General features: G+C 53.7%; 1 protein-coding gene and 1 pseudogene across 3 annotated transcripts; one reads left to right on the top strand and one right to left on the bottom strand.

Moving 5' to 3' along the window:
• Positions 1 to 543: 543 nt before the first annotated feature.
• Positions 544 to 1,325, bottom strand: LOC112935213 (large ribosomal subunit protein uL22 pseudogene; annotated as a pseudogene).
• Positions 1,326 to 3,565: 2,240 nt separating this feature from the next.
• PHETA1 (PH domain containing endocytic trafficking adaptor 1) lies at positions 3,566 to 10,988 on the top strand. 3 transcript variants are annotated; one of them, XM_072722864.1, is made up of 4 exons: positions 3,568 to 3,800; positions 5,485 to 5,567; positions 6,363 to 6,506; positions 8,356 to 10,988. In XM_072722864.1, the coding sequence occupies exon 4, from the start codon at positions 8,373 to 8,375 to the stop codon at positions 9,093 to 9,095; it is 723 nt and encodes a 240-aa protein (XP_072578965.1). In that variant the 5' UTR covers positions 3,568 to 3,800; positions 5,485 to 5,567; positions 6,363 to 6,506; positions 8,356 to 8,372; the 3' UTR covers positions 9,096 to 10,988. The 3 variants fall into 3 exon arrangements, with proteins under 3 accessions (XP_072578963.1, XP_072578965.1, XP_072578964.1); XM_072722862.1 differs by lacking the exon at positions 6,363 to 6,506 and having other exon boundaries at positions 3,566 to 3,800; XM_072722863.1 differs by lacking the exon at positions 3,568 to 3,800 and having other exon boundaries at positions 3,817 to 5,567.
• Positions 10,989 to 15,588: the final 4,600 nt, after the last annotated feature.

Here is a 15,588-nt window from a genome sequence, read left to right as displayed (position 1 = left end):
GCTAATGGATATGGGATTTTACTTTGGAGTCACAGGAATGTTCTGAAACTAGATAGTGTTGGTGATTATACATCATGAATGTACTAAATGTCACTGAATTGTTTCTTTTGTGCTGATGACTTTAAAAAAATTATTTTAGAGGGAGCGCGTGTGCGCGAGCAGGGAAGGGCAGAGGGAGAAAGACTGAAGTGGGGTTCAATCCCACAACAGGCGAGATCATGACCTGAGCCAAAACCAAGAGCTGGACGCTTAACTGACTGAGCCACCCAGGGGCCCCTGTACTGGTGACTTTTTAAAGTTGGGAGCTGTATCTTTTTTCTCTTCTTTCTTTCTTTTCAGCTTTATCGAGGTATAATTGACAAAGAAAATATATTTAAAACATACATCGTGATGATTTTATACATATATAAGTATTGTGAAGGTTCCGCTCCCTTGGTTAACACATTCATTAATATGTTTTAGTGTTTCTTTCTTTTTTTTGGTGGGAGCATTTAAGTTCTACTCTATTTCTTTCTTTCTTTCTTTCTTTATTTTTATTTGCGTTTATTCTATGCGGAATTTACTCCTGGGCCGTAAGTTTTTTTTCTTCACTTTCTTCTGGGATATCTTTTTCTTTTGTGCAACGTCCTCTTCTGGTTTAGGAACAATCTGCTCTTTTTCAGTAAGAATCATCTCGATGTGGCAGGAAGAGCTCATGTGTGGGTTAATCCAGCCATGAGCCCTCTAAATTCTATGTCATATCTTGAGGGCTTTGTTCACCTGGATGTGCTCAATGACCAGAGAATCTACATTTATTATTATTATTATTAAGATTTTATTTATTTATTTATTCATGAAAGACACAGAGAGAGAGAGGGAGAGGCAGAGACACAGGCAGAGGGAGAAGCAGGCTCCATGCAGGGAGCCTGATGTGGGACTCGATCCTGGGTCTCCAGGATCACGCCCTGGGCCAAAGGCAGGCGCTAAACCGCTGAGCCACCCAGGGATTCCTGAGAATCTACATTTAAACCCTTAAGTTGAGTATTACTCTCTGCATTTTTAAGCATGTGCAGTAAAAATTCAGCACTCTTCTTGGGGCACCGACCCTGTGTCCAGCCCCACTGTTTGGCCTGTGCACACCTACCAACTCCACGATTGTAGCGACAGAATGGCACACACTGCTTCTGCAAAGTGACATCTTTCAGGTACGTGGTGGCTTTTCGGATATGCATACCCTTGATGGCCTGGGCAGTTTCATGCATGTTCTTAAAGTGAACACAAAGATTTGAACCTCTCAACTCGCATGATTTTGTAGGGTTTTCTGGGTCCAGTGAGTAGGGAACCATTTTCGGAGTTTACCTCAGGCCGCTCAGGGGGAAGAGCAATTTCTACTTTCTTTAAATTATACAAACCGTGTTGTCAACCAGTCACCATGCTATATGTTATGTTTACTTTAAAATGGTTAATTTTGGGGGTGCCTAGCTGGCTCAGTTGGTGGAGCATGCAACTCTTGATCTCGGGTTGTGAGTTCAAGCCCCACACTGGGTAGAGATTACTCAAAAAATAAACATTTAAAAAATAAATAGGACAGTCCTGATGGCTCAGCGGTTTAGCGCCGCCTTCAGCCCAGCGTGCGATCCTGGAGACCCGGGATCGGGTCCCACGTCAGGCTCCCTGAATGGAGCCTGCTTCTCCCTCTGCCTGTGTCTCTGCCTCTCTCTCTCTCTCTCTCATGAATAAATAAATAAAATATTTTAAAAAATAGTTGATTGCTTAAACACAATATGAATATCCAAATTAAAAAAATAAATAAAATGATTAATTTCTTGTTATGTGAATTTCACCTCAATTAAAATTAAAATAAATAATAAGAAAATTTTTTTTTAAAGGGATGTCAGGGTGCTTTCTGATTTCTGCCTCTTTCACCCATGCCAAACCTCAGTTGCAGTATGAGGGGTTCTGAGAGTGAAGGTTCATAGATCTCTGGGGAGATTTTCCCCACATCAGACCCAGAAGCCTTTGTGCTTGGCATTTTCCTTATCTGGTGTCTACATTTGTGGAAATTCCAGCTAGCCTCTCCTGGTTGAAGAATTATGTTAGCATCAGGTATAGGCAGATTCAGGTGCTCAGCCACTATTAGATACCACGAGGTATCTGTCTCCATGTTGTGGGTCTTGGCCCTACTCTCCTCTGTGCTTGCTTCACTATCAGACATGCTCTAGAATACAACCACTCCTCTCCACCCCCATGGCTTCTGCTTTGCTCTAAGCCACCACCATCACTTGCTTAGATTACTATAAGAGCATCCTCCCTGGTCTCCCGCTTCTACTCTTCTCTCTATAGTCCAACCTCCTCATAGCAGCCAGAGACCATGTTGAACCTAAGATAGACCGTGTTCCTCTCGTGTTCTCAAAACCCTCTCGTGGCTCCCCATTCTTCTAACGGTAAAAGTGAAATCTTTCTTATGATCCACAAGGCCCCAAACAACCTGGCTTTACCAATACTCTCTGACCTCATTTCCTACTATTCTTCCACTTGCCCACTTGGCTGCAGCTCCACTGGGCCTGTTCCCTGTTATTCAAACATGCTTGGGATGGTCCTATCTCAGGGCCTTTGCACTTGCTGTTTCCTCTGCCTGGGACAAGCTTCTCTGGGATATCTACACGGCTCTCTCATTTCATTCAGGTTTCTTCTCAGAGAGACTGTTTCTGACCACCTTGTCTAAAATCTCACTCCCATTCTTTCTGCCGGATTGCCATGGCTGGTTGTCTTCCTAGCAGAAATCACTTCGGAACCCAGTTGTTGACTGATTCAGGAACAGTGCCTGGCACACAGCCGGTGCTTAGTAAGAGGCTGTAGAATGAATACATCTACATGTTCCTCTCATCTTCAGGCCAGGACTGGACGATGACTAGTTCTGGAGGGTGGCAGCAAGAGCAGGAAATAAATAAAGGTCCAGGGAGTTAGAACCCTGTTATTTTGGGTGGAGCAAGAAGAATAGCTGTTCCTGTGTGCTGAAAGCACCTACTGTGTGCCATGAACTTTATTTACAATGACTGTATCTTCCAGGTGAGGAAACAGAGGTCTAGAGAAGTGAAGTGGCTTCTCAAAGGCCCGCAGGGATCAAACGACTTCAGTGGGACCCGAACCCACACCTCCCCAGTTCCAGGACTTTCCCTCTTCACTGGGACAGCGGGTAGGGTTGCCAGGCACCCTGTGCATATAATACAGTCCTCTACTGACTTTGTCAAAAACGCCCCCAATGTGCTGCATTCATTTTTTCCCCAATAAAGTACACATTTTCAGCAGAGTTGTTTTTCAGATTTAGCTAGGAGTTAAATTTGCTAAATCTGGCAATGCTAGTCAGGGAGGATTTCCCATTTCCCACTCCAGGCCTAAGGCTGCAGCGACTGCTAGCGCGTTGGGTCTCACGGCCCTAGGCCTCTTGCCTGGGTTAACTAAGGCATCGGGGATTGGGGAATTAGACGCGGTCCCTTTAAGAGTGGTTTCGGGGACGGGCCAATGGGGGCGTGTCGAACCGCGGGGGCGTGCCGAGTCGGGGCTGGCCAATCCGGGGGCGGGCCGAACGCGGGGTCGGGCCCGACGCGGGTGGGCTGGGAAGGGTTAAAGGGGCCCGCCCGCGGGTCGCGGACCGTCCGGCTGCCCCCGCCTCCTTCCGTCCGAGCGCAGCTCTCCCGCGGCTGCGCCGGCCGGGCCGCCCCGGAGACAAAGCGCCGCCGCCGCCGCCGCCGCCGCCGAGTGGGTCCCGGGCCATGGCCGGGCCGCCCCGGGCGCCGCGCCTCCCTGGGCTGCGCGGAGAGGTAAGGCTGGCCCGGCGGGGTTGGGGGGAATCTGCGGGCGGCTCTGCTAGGGGACGCGAGCCCGGGCTCGGGCCGTCGTGGGCCTCGGGGTCCCGGGCTGCGGGACCTCTGCGGGGGACAGTGCTCGTCCGCGACAGCGCGCTACCGGCCAGTACGCGTTAGGGGTCCCGGCTGCTGGCCGAGCTTGGCCCACGACGCCCCCGCGGGGGACCGCCGCCGCCCGCGAACTCCGGCCCCTGCGTTCTGCCGCGGAGCACCTCGTCTGCGGCTCTGGCCGCCCTTAGACACAAAAAAGGGGCGGAGGGCAGCTAGGGGCAGTGCCAGACCTGGAGAACCAGCCTCTGCCGCGAGCCTCGAGCCTCGAGCCTCGAAGGCAGCCGCGAGCCTGGGGCGAGGGTCCTGGAGTCCCCATGGCCCCTGCTGCAGAGGCGCTCTGGGAGTTCTCAGCACGTTTTTCCGCCTGTACCTGCCACACCCTATTCTCCACCCCCCTCCGCCCCCGGTGACCACTGTTAGGGGACACTTGTGGCAGCTGGATTGTCTCAGCACCTGCGGTCCGGCTTCTTGAATTGAATGCCACAATGCCATGCCTCAGTTTCTCCAGTCCTGGGTTCCTGGCCAGCTGTGTCTCTGGAGACCTTGAGCTAATTATTTGCCTTTTGGACAGCTGCTTTCCTGAATGCTCACTGCCTGCTGAACATTTTGCAGAATGGATTTATTCAACCCTTCCTAGAGGGATAGATGTTTGTTACTTACCTTATTATTTATTTTTTTTAAAAAAAGATTTTATTTATTTGAGAGAGGGAGAGGGAGAACGAACAAGCAGGGGGAATGGCAGGCAGAGGGAGACGGAGAAGCAGGCTTCCCGTGGGGCAGGGAGCCCCATGCAGGACTCCATCCAGGCCCCTGGGATCATGACCTGAGCTGAAGGCAGATGCCTGAGCCACCCAGGTGCCCCAGAGGAATGGATATTAATATTCTCATTTTATAGAGGAGGCTCGCCCCGACTCACAGCGGCAGTGATTTTGGTGCCTTTCCCATAATATGCCATTGGGTTTTCCTCATTGAACCCACTCCACAGCCCACCTGACAGATGAGGAAACAGGCTGGGAAAGGTGAAGTGACATTCTTAAGGTGGAGGGCAGAACCTGGCCCTGGGACTGGAGGGAGACCAGGCTCCCTCCTGCTTCCTGCCTGGTCAAAGGCTGTTGGATCAACAGCAGTACCCACAGTGGACTCTGAACTTCTTGGAAAACAGCATGAGTGTGAGGAGATAAATGGGTGATCAGGCCCTCCCAGAGGCGGGAGCCCGCACCCCTGCTGCTTCCTACCCTCCCCTTTTTTTTGCTGGATGGGAGGAGGCAAGGGCCATGGGCAGAGTGGGTTCTGTGCTGGATGGTGACTTGGGCTAAGCTGGCCCCAGTTGGGCAGTAGGGGAAGAGGGCTGCTGAGCATGAGGGAAATTGCTCTTCATTGGGCCTTAATGGGGTGGAGACCCCAAGACCAGCCCCTTTGTGCTGGTTGCCTGGAGCATGTGACTCTGGGCACAGCATTGTGCCTTTGGGCAAGTTACTTAACCTCTCTGTCTCCATTTTCCAGTCTGTGAATGCTGGTTTATGAATAGATCCCTTCTTACGGGGCTGTTGAGAGATTTCAGAAGATAACTGTCTGATTCATTCTACAGGTATTTGAGCACCAACTACATGCCAGGCCCTGGAATTCAGGCAAAAAAACCCTGCCCTTGTAGAGTAGGCAAAGATGACCCAGGTAATTTCAGATTGGGGTGTAGGAGAATGATTGGGGTGGGGGATCTCTTGCATACAGGGTGGTCAGGGACTGCTTCCCTGAGGAGGTGATGGTTAAGCTGAAACTGAAGGATGAGGAGTCAGCAATGTGAAGAAGAAGGGCATTCCAGGCAGGCAGAACAGCCAGGACAAAGGCTGGTGTGTGTGTGTTTGAGGAACAGCAAGGAGGCCAGGGTGGCTGGAGCTGAATGAGCAAAGGGGAAAGAGACAGGGGAAGGGCACTTGGAGGCCGTGGGGAAGACTAAATGCTCGAACAAGTAGGGAGTCATGGAAGGGTTCATAGTAGAGGAGGGGTATGGTTGGACTTATCTTAACAGGATCCCTCTGAGGGGAATGGATTGTAGTGGGACCAGGGGAGGGGCCAAGGAGGGAGCTTGGCTCTTCAGGGACAGGGAAGGGGCAAGGGTGGAGGCAGGGAGAGTCTGAGGAGGCTACTGCATCTGTCTAGGCGAGCAACGATAGGGACCTAGGATGGGGAGGTGGTAGACGGCAGAGATATTAGGCCACTGATTTGGAAGAGGTGGTGATGGAGGAATCAGCTGGGCTTGATGAGTGAGGGGGGGTGCGGGAGGAGAAGGCAGAGCCATTTGCTGAGAGAGTGCTGAGGGGAGCATCTGGCAAGGCCGAGAAGAATATAAATACTACCACTGCTGAGTGTATACCGTGTGCCTGGCACGATGCTCAGCACCTTCTATAGAGTCACTGTGTCATCATCACAACACCCTGACATAGGTGCTATTATGATCCCATTTTACAGATGTGGAAACAGAGGCCCAGAGAAGCTTAAAGCTTGCCCGGGGTCACACAACCTGGACACTACAGAGCTGACATTTGAACCCAGAGAAGAGCAAGCCGACAGCAGACTGGGCAGAGGGCAGGGAGGCAAGCAGTGGCCTGAGAGGTAGGAGGGAGATGGGGCCAAGTAGGGTGGGTGGTTCCTGTGAGAAATGGAGCCAGGGTCCACATACAGTTGTTGGGGTGTAGGGAGAACTCATGAGTCCTGTTTTGCAGACAGAGAAACTGAGGCTCAGAGCAGGGCAGCCTATGTCTGAAGTCACTCAGTTCAGGTAGGCAGAGCAGGGATTAAACACCCACCACCCTGAGCCTTCAGCCCTGAGCTTTCTCTCTGACGTTGGCCCCACTGCTAGGTCAAGACAGGCTGATTTCAGCTACCAAATCATAGCTCATGTTGCCTCTTCCAGGAAGCCTTCCTTGACTGCTCAGGCAAGTTAGATGAGGTAGATTCAGTAGGGAGCAGTTGTTCCCCTCTGCTCTGGGTCAGGATGCCTGGCTTGGCAGATGCTCTCAGGAGAGTCACCAGCCATATGTCATTCCTCCAGGCCCTGTGGAAGGCACCACGTGGCTGGGGAATGAGCATTAATTGAGTACCTTCTGCAATCCAAGGACTTTACATCCTTTGCCTCTTAAAAATATAGCTACTGTCCTATGCAGAGTGGGGCTGTAAAGCCTGAACAAAGTGGCCATGAAGAACTCTAAAGGGAGGTATGGCTAAGTTGGGGGCCCATGTTCCACCTCCCAGTTAGTCTCGTCTGGCCAATGTTGCCCCCACCACGTTCTCCTTGGGGGAAGGTGGATAAAAATCACTGGGCCAAGTGTATAGTTAGATTGCTCTGCTTTAAGTGAGCACCTGATGCTGTCCCCACCCCCTTCCTATAAGTGTGGGCCAAACCCTGGGCCTTTTATCTGGGTCACTTCATAACAGTCTTTTCTTCTCCTTCCCTTCCCCCTCTGCTCCGGCCTCACCAACCTCCTGGTTGGTCCTCAAGCACAGCGGCAGGTTCCTATCTCAGGGCCTTTGCACTTGCTGTCCCCTCTGGTATGTGCCTGGAGCTCCCTCCCTCACCTCCTTCAGGTCTCTGCGCAGATGTTACTTTCTCAGTACACCCTTTCCTGACTCCCATTAAAATCAAACACTCCTTTTGTCCCTAATACCCCCGGCCCCTTCCCTGTATATTTTCTACAGCACTGCAGACCACCTGGCAGATACATTTTATCTGTTTGTTAATTGTCTGCCCCCTTCACCTGCCACTAGCACGTCAGCACCACAAGGCCAGCGACCCTCTCTGTCTTGTTTACTGCTGTATTCCCACTGCCTGGAGCAGTACTCAGTACATGTAGGTGCTTAATGAATGACCAATGAAGTCCCCACAGCCTTCCAAAATAAGTTCTGTTCACATCCCCGCTTCATGGATAGGCAAATCAAAGCTGAGTTATAAAAGCAGAGCTGGGACCTGGAAGGGACCACAGGGTCCCTGGGGTTTCTGGGGATGATGAAAGCATCCATGCCTGAAATGAGGCCTGGGTTTGAATTTCAGTTCTGCCCGACTTGCTTTGTGACCTTCTGCCAGTGACTAGCCTCTCTGTCCTTTGTTACCCCATCTGTCAAATGGGGTGGTGCTAGGCCCTGCCAGTTGAGGTCTGCTGCGAGATTAAAGGAGTTAATGCATAGAAGATGCTTGGCACGCTCGGCCTTACTCCGGGGAGGCTCCTGGCGCCAGTCAGACCTGGGTTGGGGCCCCGGCTCTGACCCTGAAGGGCTGTGTGAGCTTGGGCAGCCCGCTGCTGCTCCGGGAGCCTCAGTTTCCCTACCTGTGCGAGAGGAGCGTTGAGGGCTGTGGTGGCCGAGGGTGGCAGGGAGGTTACGGCGAGGCCGGGGGGGGGGGGGGCGGGGGGCGCCTGGTGGCGGCGGCCGAGTGAGTCACCGCTGTCCTGGTCGGGGTGGGGGACAGGCCCCGGCGGCGCGGCCATGAAGCTGAACGAGCGCAGCCTGGCCTTCTACGCCACCTGCGACACCCCGGTGGACAACTCGGGCTTCCTGTACAAGAAGGGCGGCCGGCACGCGGCCTACCACCGCCGCTGGTTCGTGCTGCGCGGCAACATGCTCTTCTACTTCGAGGACCGGGCCAGCCGCGAGCCCGTGGGCGTCATCATCCTGGAGGGCTGCACGGTGGAGCTGGTCGAGGCCGCCGAGGAGTTCGCCTTCGCCGTGCGCTTCGCGGGGGCCCGGGCGCGCACCTACGTGCTGGCCGCCGAGAACCAGGCTGCCATGGAGGGCTGGGTGAAGGCGCTGTCGCGGGCCAGCTTCGACTACCTGCGGCTCGTGGTGCGCGAGCTGGAGCAGCAGCTGGCGGCCGTGCGGGCCGGGGACTGTGCGCCGCCGCCGCGCCGGCCCCCGGCGCTCGCGCCCAAGGAGAACGGCTGCGCCTGCGCCGTGTGGAGCGCCGAGCCCCCCGCGCCCGGGCCAGGCCCCGCCCCCGCGCCCGGCCCCGCCCCCGGCCCCGCCCCCGCGCCCGCCGGCGCTGCCTCCCGCTCCAGGCCCGGCCCCCCGCCGCCCCTGCCCCCCCGGCGGCGGGTCTCGGAACCCAACGGGCCTCTGCACGCCGCCTCCTTTGTCCGGCTCCACCAGCAGTACGGGCAGGAGGTGCGGGCGCTCAGGAGCCGGTGGCTCAGGAGCCGGGCCCAGCCCTGAGGCCCCCGCGGGCGGAGAGCTCAGCCCCAGGCCTCGTGCTGACAGGCCCCGCCCTGGGAGGCCAGGGGCCCGGTCCTGAGGAAGCCTGCTCGGGAGCCGATGCCGGGAGCCGAGGGGTGCTTCAGGACTGTGGGATCCGCAGGGGGCCGCATGCCTGATCCTAAGGAGCACCCAGGGGCGCGGTCTGCCCCAGGCCTGGTGTCCAGGGCACTCCCGCCCCAGCCCCGCCAGAGTCACCTGGCAAAGGCCTGTTGCTGGTAATAGGCCCTGCTGGGGTGACCGGGACCTCGTGAGACTCTGTGACCTAAAAGGCAATGCTGGGGGAGCCCCGGTCCTGGCGGCCTGGACTGGACCTGGTCAGAGAGAAGCCTTGGCCCTGTCACACCACACCCGGATTTGACCTCCTTTTGCTCCAGGGCCTGGCTCCAGGTGTCCTGCCTGGCGCCAGAAGCAGGTGCAGAAAGTGGCACAGGCGCAGATTTTAATGCCTGACCGGTGTGGTGAGATTGCCTGCTTCCAAGGGCTCTTGGCTTGGAGTGGGGCTGAGGCAGGACTTTGCCCTGGGCCTCAGCCAGGCCTTGAGGCGGTATTCCTGGTGCAGCAGTGGCCCTCCAGTTTGGGCCATGTCTTTGTCCCTTTGGGGGTTCTCACGTGCCCTCCTGACACTCTCTAACCGCCGCATATTTAGCCTCCTCCTCCTGGAGGGGGGTCTTCTGCCCCAGCCTAGTGTAGAGCCTCTCAGGGGCCGGCCTGATCTTGTCCAGTCCTGAGCTGGGCAGCCGTGGCCTGAGCTGGCTTTCCAGCAGGCTCCCCAGGGATGGGTGGCCGTGAGCAACTCACCACCCAGAAAGGGTCTGGGTGCTGATCTGGTACTACAGAGAAACAGCTGCCAAGCTGTGTGTTTGGCTTCTGGAACCCTCTCACTCTGTCACTGCCCCAGCCCACCTCTGCTCCTGATACTCTGGCAGGGAGACCAGGTCTTATTTTGCTTCGAGATCGCCTGCTGTTTTACTGTACTTACCACAGTGGCCATTCTTCATCCAGGGAGAATCTCGGGGGTGGGGCTGGGGCACCCCTGGCCCACAAGCTGGGTTATGTTTACAGTCCTCAGTGCCCCACACTGGGGATCACCTGAGGACACGTACGCCCCAAACTGTATTTCCCCAGAGGGTCCCTCTCGGTGACAGTCAGACTTGGCCCTGAGGCCCCTTCCTGCTGTTTTTGGAGGCCCTGGAGCTTGGGGAAGAATGGGGGGTGTCTGTGTCTACAATCACCAGCTCACTGCTGGCTCAGTTGACTGGGGCTTCAGTTTTAATTTAATTTTTAATACTTAGGGTATTTTATCCCCGCTAGCAACAGAGCTTGGTGTTTTCACTGCTTTTGTTTCTTGTTAGCTGGTGGGAGGGCTTGGCTGAGGGTTTTGGGGGCAGTTGGAACTGCCCCCAAGGAGAAGGCCAGGAGCCAAAGGCACCTCAAGAATCTCACCTGGTTCTCCACCTTCTCCCCAGCAAGTCCTGTTCTCCTGACAGGTGCCTCTGGGGGTCTTTGTACGCTTCCCATCCCCCTCCTTTCCAGGTCCTCAGTGGAGGGGGTGGGGATGGCTGCTCTTGTCCATAGGCTCCGGGTCTCCAGGGAGGTTAGGAGCTGCCCAGAGCCCATCTCCTGGCCAGACCCAGCTGGTGGAATGAGGGGTTGGCCCCTATTCTGGTACAGGTTTACAAGCTCTATAAAGGTACAGTGCCTACCACTGGCCCCCCTTCTCCACACCCCCCCCCCCGCCCCGATAAAAAGCACAAGATGGGGTCAGGCTGCCTCCAGAGTTGGGTGGGGACAGAGACATCAGGCAGCCTGGGAGGGAAATATAAAGGCGAAAATAAAAGATTTATCAAGTTATGACTGATTGTGTCATTTCTTCCTCCATCAGAATCCTTCATGGATTTGTCTAGCAGGGCAGGCCCTACAGGAGAAGTGGCTGGTGTATGTTGGGTGCCCATGGCTGATGCTCTGCCAACCACATCTCAACCTCATGGCAGATGCCAGCTCCATTTTACAGACGAGGGAATGAGATTCATGTTAAGAAATCTAAGTTCACACAGCTGAGCCTCTAGAATCCTATGGAAGAAGGGCATAGCCTTCCAGAAGGGTAAGGGGGAGGAGGGTATGGAGTTGCAAAGTTCCTTTTCAGAAGTGAGAGGAGGCAGGGGGCAAGTGAGGATTGATTGATTGATTTTTTATTTTAAAGATTTTATCCATTTATTCATCAGAGACACAGAGGGAGAGGCAGAGACACAGGCAGAGGGAGAAGCAGGCTCCACACAGGGAGCCCGACGTGGGACTCGATCCTGGGTCTCCAGGATCACGCCCTGGGCCAAAGGCAGGTGTCAAACCAATAAGTCACCCAGGTGTCCCTGATTGATTTTTTTTAAAGATTTTATTCGGGGCAGCCCCGGTGGCTCAGCGGTTTAGCACTGCCTTCGGCCCAGGGCCTGATCCTGGAGACCCAGGATCGAGTCCCATGTCGGGCTCCCTGTGTGGAGCCTGCTTCTCCCTCTGCCTCTCTCTCTCTCTCTGTCATGAATAAATAAATAAAGTCTTTAAAAAAAAAAAGATTTTATTTATTCATGAGAGAGGCAGAGACATAGGCAGAGGGAGAAGCAGGCTCCCTGTAGGGAAGCCGATGTGGGACTTGATCCCAGGGTCCTGGGATCACACCCTGAGCCAAAGGCAGATGCTCAACCACTGAGCCACCCAGGCGTCCCGTGAAAAGTGAGGATTTATTATTTTTTTATTTTTAATTTTTTTTTAATTTTTTATTTATGATAGTCACAGAGAGAGAGAGGCAGAGACACAGGCGGAGGGAGAAGCAGGCTCCATGCACTGGGAGCCTGATGTGGGATTCGCTCCCGGGTCTCCAGGATCGCGCCCTGGGCCAAAGGCAGGCGCCAAACCGCTGCGCCACCAGGGAATCCCGAAAAGTGAGGATTTAAAAGTTAACTGTGGGGCAGCCCCGGTGGCGCAGCGGTTTAGCGCTGCCTGCAGCCCAGGGCATGATCCTGGAGACCCTGGATCGAGTCCCACATCGGGCTCCCTGCATGGAGCCTGCTTCTCCCTCTGCCTGTGTCTCTGCCTCTCTCCTCTCTGTGTCTCTATGAATAAATAAATAAATAAATAATCTTTAAAAAAAAAAAAAGTTAACTGTGGGCTGAAGACCTGACAGTTGGGAGGAATGTCGGCGATAGCAAACAGAAGAGTTAAACCTGCCTCTTTTCACAGATCAGTTTATGGTGGCTGCCTGGGGCCCTGGAGTGAGGAGCATTCTAGCATTAGTGCTGGTTCAGAGGGAAAGAACCGAGAACTGTTTAGCGATGTCTGCCATGAGCACAGGGTGGCTGGTGGTGATGCTCATGCTGTGTATCTTAGACTCATGGAGCCTGTTTGCTGGGCTAATGGGGGATGCACAGATGGGAAGGGGCTGGCCCAAGGTCACCCAACATGATGGACTAGGCCCGAGGTCCTCCTAACGTAGATTCAGAACTTGAGTCACATGTCTCCCTTGCCAGTCTGGAAAAATTGTGCACATTCAGGAAAAGGTGGCTTAGGAGGAGCAACCTACAGTCCTCAGTCCGCAGAATCAAGTTCAAGAATAAGAAATGAAAAATACCAAGGTCAGGGAATCATGCTGCTGTGAGCAGCCAGTGTGTGCTGAGTAATGACTCCTTCCCCTCCTGGGACCATGGCTGACATGGGAGCTGGGGAAGTGGTTCCCCACACGGAATGAATCAGGGTGCTCCCTGTGGTATTTGTGACCACAACCTCCGCAGGGTCTGGGGTATAGGATGGGGGAAGTAGCAGGAGAGACAGCCTCAAGAGGGAGGGTCACAAAGGGTGCTGTCGCCTGCCAGGCTTTTTAGGGCTGGACTGTTTCCTTGCAACATCTGAAAGGGGGAGGGGAGACAAGTTGGTCAGTACCCAAGTGCTGTGCACCCACCTGCTAATAATATGTCAGTGTTTCCTTTGGACTGAAGGGGGATGTTTGGGGCACGTGTCTAACAATGACTAAAACATCCCAGAAGCATGACAAAGTAGGGGAAATTGTCCTTACCCAAACACTCTTTGGGGGATATCGTATATATTCAGAGGGATATTCTGAGAAGCAACTTGGGGTAGGGGTGAGAACCTCAAGGAGGGCCACCAGGCCAGAAACTATGGGCTGTGCCCATGGTTGCCCACATCCATCTCCCCTAAATGGTTAGTTGTGCTGCTCCCATTTGGCTTTCAGGGATCAGCTAAACTTTAGCTCCTAAAGAATGGCTGTGTGGCTGAATTTCAGCCAAAGAGATGTGAGTATAAGGGTCTTCTTCTTGATTCTAAAAAGAGACACAGGGCAGCCTGGGTGGCTCAGTGGTTTAGCGCCGCCTTCAGTCCAAGGTGTGATCCTGGAGACCCGGGATTGAGTCCCACGTCGGGCTCCCTGCATGGAGCCTGCTTCTCCCTCTGCCTGTGTCTCTGCCTCTCTCTCTGTGTCTCTCATGAATAAATAAATAAAATCTTAAAAAAAATAAAAAATAAATAAAAAGAGACACAATGAGGAGCTCTTCATTGTTCTCTGGTGGTAAGTTATGTCTGATGCCTAGAGCTGTAGCAGCCGTTTTGTGATCATGAAGTAGGCTGCGCTAAGGAAAACATGCCCGCTGGGTTTTGCACACACTTAAAGATATCCTTGAGCTGATGAATCTAAGGATATCTTGTTATTTGAAGTAATAAATGTCTTTGTTTAAAGCTTTGAGAGGGGGACGCCTGGGTGGCTTAGCAGTTGAGCGTCTGCTTTAGGCCCAGGGCATGATCCCGGAGTTCTGGGATCAAGTCCCACATTGGGCTCCTACTGGGAGCCTGCTTCTCCTCCCTTTGTCTATGTCCCTGTCTCTCTTTGTATCTCTCATAAATAAATAAATAAAATCTTAAAAAAAATAAAGCTTTGAGAGGGATGTTTTTGTTATTTGCAGCCAGAGGCTTCCTAAGGGTAAGTTCAAGTGATTTGTAGCTGTTCCCTCGAAGGAGCATGGCCCTAGGGTACCAAATGTAGGGCTCTTGTCAGCTCAGTGGGGAGAAGGTTAGTGCTGGATGGTATTCCCTGGGACGTCCTTTCCTTGGAAGACTTCCATCTCTTGGGAGCGAAAAAATACTGAAAGAATAGCACCCACCTTCTATGTTCTAAGCGGGGCTCTTTTGTCTCAACTATCCACACCCCCCAACTCCTCCCCAGATACCTTACCTGACCTTACACAAACTTAGTTATGGAAAAGTTTCTGCTCCTTGTCCCAATTTCTAAAATTGCTCCTCCTTGTGGGTACCAGGTCCGCCTCAGGTGCATCCCCCAGGGCTTAGCACTGAGACGCCAATCACTGCCTCCCCTCCCCTCTGAGCTCACTCGATTCTTCCCTCCTGACTGGTTGCCTGGCAGGTGTTGGTCCTCAGACACAAGCTGAGCCAGGCAGTGTCCCGAGAAGTTGGATTTGGAAGGAGCAGGCTCAGGTGTGAGGGCTGCCTGTGAGAGAGACTGGTGCCCCAATGTCCGGCTGAACCCTCCTGCCTTTGGGTTTCACGGATCACCTCTGGATCTTCCCAATGAACTGTCCACACATCTTTAAGTGAATCAAAATTTCTCTCAACCCAGCCGTTCCCGACTATGCCAAGACACCCAGGGAATGCTTGTTCTGCGTGCCTGTGCTCTTCTGTTCCACCAGCATCCTTCTGGGGGGCCTGGCCCACCCACTGGGGCCAACAAAACAAAATGAAATTAGGACTGCCTCCCATTTACTGACACCTATGATGTCTAGTCACTTGGAGAGGGGCGGAGGGATGGCTTAAAAATGCAGATTCCTGGGTTCTGGCTCCCGGAAGTCTGGGTCAGCAGGTAACAGGGATTTTAGGGCCACAGCTTAGGAAATGCTCATTTAATCTTCAAAGAGACTTCTAAGGCAGTGTGGTAGCCAGCCCCCATGAGGGGCCCTGATGATCCTTGCCTCCTGGGGTCCCTGCCTCTGGGCTATCCCCTCCCACCCTGAATCACAGCAGAACTGCGTGGCCAAGAAAATACTGTGGGAGTGCCAGTGAGGCTTCCAAATCTGGGTCCCAGAAGGCCGCGCAGCGTCTGCCTTGCTCACTGTTGGCTGCCATGTGGTGGGGATGCTGGAGCAGCCCTTCCAGAGGAACTGAAACCCTCAGCCAACAAGCCAGTACCAGCTCAACAGTCTCATGGGAGTGCACCATTTTGGAGGCAGATTTTCCAGACCCAGAACAGCCTTCGGAAGACTGCAGCCCAGCTGGCGGCTCAGTGGTAACCCTCGTGAGGGATCCAGGAGCCAGAACCACCCAGTTACACCACTCCCAAATTCCTGGCCCAAGAGATTGAGAGGTAAATGTTTACCCTTTTAAACCACTAGGTTTGGGGGTTGTTAAGTGTTAAGAGACAACAACACAGGTAGATACTATT

This window comes from Vulpes vulpes, chromosome 10 (assembly GCF_048418805.1).
Source record: "Vulpes vulpes isolate BD-2025 chromosome 10, VulVul3, whole genome shotgun sequence".
Lineage (NCBI taxonomy): Eukaryota > Metazoa > Chordata > Mammalia > Carnivora > Canidae > Vulpes > Vulpes vulpes.
The sequence above is the reverse complement of the archived record's forward strand: the minus strand, read 5'-3'. Positions and strand labels throughout refer to the sequence as shown.

Coding starts and splice junctions, on each gene's coding strand:
- PHETA1 (XM_072722862.1), top strand. CDS start 5,504: ATGCCAGGCCCTGGAATTCAGGCAAAAAAACCCTGCCCTTGTAGAGTA. Junction 5,568..8,355: donor AGTAGGCAAAGATGACCCAG/GTAATTTCAGAT, acceptor GGTGGGGGACAG/GCCCCGGCGGCGCGGCCATG.